General features: G+C 38.2%; 1 protein-coding gene across 4 annotated transcripts in view; it reads left to right on the forward strand.

Moving 5' to 3' along the window:
- LOC103473513 (multiple epidermal growth factor-like domains protein 10) overlaps positions 1–7,833 on the forward strand; it is a 148,212-nt gene that overhangs the window by 50,469 nt on the left and 89,910 nt on the right. For all 4 annotated transcript variants that reach the window (XM_008423817.2, XM_008423815.2, XM_008423814.2 and 1 more), the window contains one exon: positions 5,211–5,457. In XM_008423817.2, the coding sequence (XP_008422039.1) occupies positions 5,211–5,457 (247 nt within the window). The remainder of the gene's footprint in view (positions 1–5,210; positions 5,458–7,833) is intronic.

Below are 7,833 nucleotides of genomic sequence, written 5' to 3' on the forward strand. Positions count from 1 at the left end.
TATTGTTTTTCAAATGTTTTTTTTTTTCTTCTGACAGATGAATTGCCTTTTTGGGGGCTTTAACATATTCAAAAACTCAGCTAAGCGCTGCGAAGGCCTATTGTTTTTCAAATGTTTTTTTTTTTCTTCTGACAAATAAATTGCCTTTTTGCGGGCTTTAACATATTCAAAAACTCACCAAAATTGGTGGGCCCATAGAGACTGTTAAAAATATTCGTATTTTAAGGTCTACGCAAAATTTGCAAAAAAAAAAAAAATGGCTCAACAGCGCCCCCTAGAAAATGTCAAAAGACCCTTTCCGATTCACTTACGTTCTCATAGAAACTTGAAATTTGGTACACTTGTTGAACTCCCCAAGACACTCAGTATTTACAATTATTCTCATAGTGCAAGTCAAACAGGAAGTCGGCCATCTTGGATTGAATTTGCTAATTTCACCCCAATTTGGCCGTTAACAGCCTTCGCATTTGATCGAACTCCTCCTAGGGCTTTTGATGTATCGGCTTCCGGACTGGGATAAAGTGCAATATTTGGTGGGCGTGGCCTAATGTCTCAATAGCGCCCCCTAGAAGAGTTTAAATAATCAGCCCCAAGCCATGCTTTAACCTAGAATTATGAAACTTGGTACACATGTGTATCTTGTCAGGTTGTACAAAAAAGTCTCTTGGAGCCATAGTCCAAACCCAACAGGATGTCGGCCATTTTGAATGAAAGCCACTATTTCGTGTTTTTCATAGACGTCGCATCTAATCGAACTCCTCATACAGCTTCTTAGATACAGACTTCAAACTCACTCAGCACACACTTAAGACATTGAATATGAAGTTATCAAAAGAATCCTCGTACATCAAAGCATGTGGGCGTGGCTGAGCGTCAAACTTTGGCTTTGTGTCATGAAATATTAAAATGCAATAAATTCTACAAGCAAAGTGACAACTGCATCAGACCTTCCATGTCTCATTATCGATCCGCCTTGATCACATTAACATGGTCAATTGATGACATCACAGTAGCCACGCCCCCTCCAACAGGAAGTCACCTGTTTTTGTCTGCCTGAAGTCTTACTTTTACTCTACGATTCAAATGAGTTCAATGCTGTGCAAATTGATATAAAATGACATGATGATGAACTCTGTGAATGTGGCTGCTAGCTGAAGCATGTGGCTTATTAGCAAATAACCATGCCAGCCATGTCTACAATCGCCTCTAAATCAACCAGGCTTCATATGATTTCCACCAGACTTTTATGGTTGACTTTAGTGAACCTCTAAAGACCCCAATAGCATTACGTCATAACTTGACTCCACTGCACTCCCTAGGTTAATCAAACAGCTGTATCTCCTCTCTACATTGGCTAATCTGCCTGAGATGTTGCGTGCATCACCAAGGAGCACTGCTGGAAACACAATGCAGCTAATGTCAACACAAGTAACAAGATAAAGTATCAATCCAGCTGTTCAGATACACATATTTTCTCCCAAAACTTAAACTGTCAAACTGTGGTTGGTGGTGGTGAGGATGAATGCTGAGACCAAAATGATGATGATGATGTTTATTATAATTTAATAAAGAGAAGCTCAATTAGAGTCCAGTACGGGCAACATGGCAGGAAAACGTGCACACAGCTAATACAGGTAGCCACTGAAAAAACTGAAGGCTGAATGCGACAGCTACATTATTACGTTATAACTTGACTTTCCTTTGCCCTCTAGATTTATCAAACCAAACCAACTTTATTTATAAAGCACTTTAAAACAACCACAGCTGATACAAAGTGCTGTACATTAAAACACAACATAATAAAAAAAATAAAAACTTAGTTTAAAAACAAAAACATACTATTTAAATCTAGATCCTGCGGGTGTTGAAAGCCAAGTAAAATAGATGGTGCAGTGGTGTATGCACAGCAGCTATGAAGGTTACCAGCCTGTTTGGTTCAACCTATCTCTGTGAATCAGCGTTTTCTGACATGAACTTCATCAAGAACAAACACAGAACATGCCTCACTGATGCACATCTGAAAGGTGCACTCACAGTTGCAGTTTCAAGTTACACACCAGATTATGGAGCACTGGTGAACAGCATGTAATGCCAGTCTTCTCACTAATAAGGAAACCAATACCAGATGTCAGTGGCAACATGGCAGTGTCATGGCAACGTTTAATTAAAATATTGAGGAATTGTGTTCAATTTAAGTGTGTTCATGACATATTACAGTTATAATTTCATTAAAAATGCAGCAGTCATGAGTTCAAAATGTGATAAGATTTATTTCAAAATATTTAACCCTCCTATTATGTTGTGGGTCAAATTGACCCGTTTTAAAGTTTTAAAATATTTTTAAAATAGTTGCAAGTATTTTTATTGCATGAAACATTTTCTTAATTTGTCTTAATAGGTGAACTCTACATATAAATTGAAAATGTATTCATTTTACACATTTGCAGCCCCCCCTGCGTCTATTTGTTACATTGATACTGTTCGGGTCAATTTGACAGTTAAAGTGCAAAAAAGATACAAAATTTTCAATTCTATTTGTTTCCTTACAGCTATGAACCTTATTTCACCACACACACACAAACACACCCCAGCACACCACACACACCTGCACACGCAGACACACACAAACCCACTTTCTCCCTGCTCTCTTTACTTCACAATGAACTGCGAGAAAGCAGGTGTTCATACAACTTTTGACGGGAACCTATTCTGTTCCCGTGGGCAAACTCCACCCACACTGAGTGGACACTCAGTAAAAATGGAGGAAAACATAAATACTCTCTGCATGACTCATTTATCTTGATTTTAATTGGCGGGTCAATTTGACCCGGAACAGCATGTGTGAGCCCAACAGGATTGAATTGTAATTTTACTACACTGCGCCCCCTAGGTCATTCGATCAGCTATATCTACTCTCCATATCGACTGATCTGCACCAAATTTGTGGTGTGATGCCAGGGAACCATGCCGATCTCATCAGTGCATACGGCCTCGTGGATGCTTGCTTAAACTGTGCGTGAGCGTACGCGATGGCCGGCGGGCGGCGGAGCTGGATCCCCCGCGTTGGCCATAGGCCGGAGCGGCGCTTGGCTGCGAGGGACGCTTGAGGTTCTGCGGAGCTTTATTTATTGTTATTATTATTACAAATTATAATTATTGCATCATTGAGCAGTTTTCCTTTTTCTTTTTTTTATTTGTCAATCTTATTTTTTGTGTTTTTATGTCTCCCATTAGAAATAGTCAATTTTATTTCCAATTGTTCCATTTGTTACCTTTATTGTCTAATTCTTGGTAGATTCTGTAAGAATGAAATGGACAAAAAAGCATTCCAACTTTATTTGTGTGGAAAGTAAGATTTTTGCCAGCAACTAAAAAAACTTCCTGATCAAGTTATGGGATCTAATTTAGTAACTGTACCCCAGTGAAATTTTTTCAGTGTAAAATATGAAGATGTCATTGTGAAAGAAGTAATCTTACACAAAAAGCGAATAGAGCAGATCGTGACATTTCACAGGACTCTGGTGTATGTAAAAAGAGCCTTGTGACTAAGCTCTGGCACAACGTAGTATTTTTTTTTTTTTGTATTTAATGGGCCAAAGAAAAAAATAATAATTTGTTCTTCAGAAGTGAATGAGACGCCTGAAGTTCTTTTAATCTGGTTTCTCTAATCTAGGTCAGGTTTCACAAAGTTACCAAGATGATATGCTTTGAATGCATCAGGATATTACATGCATTTTATCATCTATCTCTGCCTTCTCTTTGTAGCTCACATCTCTGCTATTAGCCCATCTCTGCTATGGTTTGTAATACAGGGCTAGACTGCAAAAGACATAAAACGATGCACTACTTACCCACTCAAGCTGTAGTTTATGCATAAACAAGCTACAGCTTGTTCATCACAAGCTGGAGCCTGTTCATTTTTCCAACAGTTACTGAATCTTAAAAATTTGAAATATCAATACTCGTTTTCTTGTGCTAAAGTTGAAATTCACATACCTGTACTTTTAGCCTTGCCACAAAGCTTGGAAGTTGTGATTCCTACCAAATGAATCCCCTCTTTTTAGTGCATGACAATAACTCATCGACATGCCAATGTAAACCTTCGATACTGAATAGTTTAAAGATGAAAACCACTACATAGATTGGTTTCAGTTATGTTCATGCTGTGCATAGTATAAGAGTTCATGTTTTTACATTATGTTTGTGTTGAATGTTTTTCCTGTTTTCTCAATTCTTGTTCTTACCAAATTCTACTACACACCAAATGCCAAATGCTATCAGCTTTTGAACTACACTCACATATGGTACGCCTGCCATCTTTTCTCAACTCCTCTTACTCTGAAGGAAGTATGTTTAGAATCCTCTGTATTTACCTTAAATTATCTCCAAATCTGGGGTCCTGCCAAATATTTTTATTCTTTGACATTCTTTTTAAACTGTGACAGAAAATCTGATGACAACCTGTTATGTTGACATATTACACACATCTAACCATGTGCAGATAGTTTCAACTCTATGCAGGAACATAGCAAAGGTCAATAAATCTATCAATAGAACACTTTACTTCAAAGTTTAATTTCTGATCTGGACGCTATCTGAATTGATGGCGGTTCCTTGAAGAGTTATGGAAAAGACTTTGGAGTCATCTAGCAAAGTCTTATGTGGGATTATCCTCCCACTAAGATGGTTTTCCCAGGATCAGATAACATTCAGAGTCTTGCCAACTATGATCTCTTCAGTTGGTGAAATGTTATCTAATTTCAAAACTGTCACTGCACATAAACAGTTACATATATTTAGCTTGATCTGATGATAAAGCTGAATGCCCATTGATGTTTTGTAAATGTTACCTCACTTCTTTAGTATCTACTTCCATCATCATCTGTTGCAAGTAGTAGCACTCAGTAGTCATATCTTTTAGAACTTACTCCCCCACTTAATGTTGTTGAAAGAGTTTCCCTCCACATTAATTCCAACTAGAGGGTTTGAGTTTTATACTTAATCTGAAGTTCTGCAAAGGGACTTTCGACCAGTTGGTTAGATATTTCAATTTGTTAAATGTAGCTAGGCATTAAGAAACATTCATAATTTCTTAAGTTGTCTTTTTGTTCCTCTTGAAACTTAGCAGCAAATTAGAGATGTTAATGCACAGACAGCACATACATATTAGAGGAAGGCCTAAATCCTGCTTATTTTTATCTTCTCCGCAGCTTGTGACAGTGACCACTGGGGCCCCCACTGCAGCAATAGATGTCAATGTAAGAATGGAGCACTATGTAACCCTATCACCGGATCCTGTATCTGCACTCCTGGATACAGAGGCTGGCGCTGTGAGGCCCAATGTGAAACTGGTTCTTATGGGAATGGGTGTCAATGGACATGTCAATGCCAGAATGGGGCAATCTGTCATCATGTGACTGGAGAATGCAATTGTTCACCAGGATACACAGGAACTTTGTAAGTAAGGAGAAATGGAAAAAATGCCAGAAACACACACACACACACGCACACACACACACATATATATATATATATTCACTGACTGAACTTTAAAATGAAAAAAAAGTAATTCAGTTAATGATTCAGTTACTTAGAATCAGCACAACATTGACTCTTTGATGACTAGAACAGATTCATAACTGCTGAATTTTTGGTGTTAGCATCACTTTATTACAAATGATAATAAATATGTTGACATGTAGAAATATAATTTGTACAATATAAATAAAATAGAGCTTGATCCACTATCACTGGACACAACTGTCAAATCTCCTGGTAAAAGTCGCATTAATATACAATCAGAGCGCATCATGCTAAACCGATCCTCCACACCAGGGGTCCCCAAACTTTTTCCTGTGAGGGCCACATAACTTTTCCCTTCTCTGGTGGGGGCCGGAGTCAGTTTGTAACAGAAAAAGTGTGACGTTTGCAGTGCCCAAATGTAAAAATGTATTGTTTTCCAGAAAGCACAATCAAATAACCCTCTCTGGGTTCTTCACAGAAAAAAACCCAGGAAGGATTATAGTCCGTATTTTCTGAACTATGAGCCGCACCGGACTATAAGCCACAACCCCAAAGTAAAACAAACAAACAAACAAACCAAAAAAAAACAGTAAACATGCACATATAAGCCGCAGATTTCTCTGCCGCTCCAGGTTTTCCACAACGATGCAGCAGCAGCAGAGGGGGGCAGACACCCAAAATCTGAGTCATAACAGGTCATTTGAATATCACATTTATTACGGTTGACAAAGAAAAAGTTGCCAAGATTAGATTTAACTGAACTGATTACGGTAGTTTTGAACGGTAACTGTAACAGTAAAAGTGCTGATCCTTCGTGTTGCTACTAGCATGTGCTAAATGAAAATGGGCGCTTTCTTCTTCTTCTTCTTCTTCTTCTTCTTCATGTGAGAGGAGGGTGGATTGGCATAATCCGGGTTGTGAGTGGATCAGATGGCAAGTAGTAGTGGGGGAAGTTTGGAGGACGAGACTATGGACACAGGGTGGTGTATGGTAGAAAGTAAAAAAAGAGGAGGGGGAAAAGATAAGAAAAGAAAGGAAATGAGCACTGGGAAAAGATCCTTTGAAGATGAGGAAGAAGCGACTGAAGTAAGGAAGAAAATAATGACGGAAGAGTTTAAAGTAATACTAAAATTTMAGACTGGACAGGATATGGTTRGAGTRAGCCCTATTAGTTTGTCGAATGGACTTAAGAGAGCTATTGGAGAAGTYGAACTAGCTAAAGTCCTAAGAGATGGAAACCTGCTCATCATTTGTAAAAATSCTGAACAAAAGAACAAGGCTCYAAAACTTCAAATGGTGTGTAAAAAAGAAGTGACGGAAAGGAAGGTTGTTGGAGAAGAGAAAGGAGTTAGAGGAGTTATATCAGGAATACCGATAGGAGAGAATTTGGAGGAGCTGAAGAAAATAATTAAAGGAGGGGAAGTAACAAACATCAAACGCCTACAGGCCTTCAGGAATGGAGAGAAAAYGGACAGTACATCTGTACTAYTRRTCTTCAAAGATMGAGTTCTGCCTGATAAGGTAATGGTTGGATACTTGAGTTTCAATGTAAGGCAGTATATTCCACCACCGCTCAGGTGCTTTAAATGCCAAAGATTTGGACATATTGCAGATGTGTGTAAAGGGAAACAGAGGTGGGAGATGTGGAGGAGAACATCCTTATGGTGAGTGTGGAAATAATCCTATCAAATGTTGCAATTGTGGAGGAAATCACACTGCGGCATTTGCAGGATGCATGATAAGAAAAGAGGCAGCTGAAATTCAAAAAGTAAAAACTGAAAAGAGAGTTACTTATGCTGAGGCAGTGAAACAGGTGAAGAATAATGATAGTGCTCCAAAAATTAACTATGAGARAAARACARTGGSAGACAACAACCAGGGTAACGTTACGTTAGAAAAATTGATACCCTTCCTGGCATACATCATTAATTGCTCAGAACAGGCAAAAAATAAAACAGAAAAAATAAATTATAGTGAAGGCAGCTGCAAAGTTTTTTAAGGTTAATGACTGGGAAAGAATTCATGATGAACTGCGACAGGGTGAAGGATCATCTGAAATGGAGGCGTCTCAAACCATTACATAATTATAATTTTACAGTGGAACGCTCGCAGTTTAATATCAAACGGTCAAGAATTTAAAGGCTTCATAAATAATCTAAATCCAAAGCCAGATATAATATGCATTCAGGAAACATGGCTCAAACCATCATTACAGTTTAGTATTCAGGGTTATTCAGTTTCACGTAAAGACAGAGCAAACGGGAGTGGAGGAGGATGTGCTATATTTGTAAAATCCGACTTAAAATTTAT

The sequence above is a fragment of the Poecilia reticulata genome, linkage group LG12, assembly GCF_000633615.1.
Source record: "Poecilia reticulata strain Guanapo linkage group LG12, Guppy_female_1.0+MT, whole genome shotgun sequence".
Lineage (NCBI taxonomy): Eukaryota > Metazoa > Chordata > Actinopteri > Cyprinodontiformes > Poeciliidae > Poecilia > Poecilia reticulata.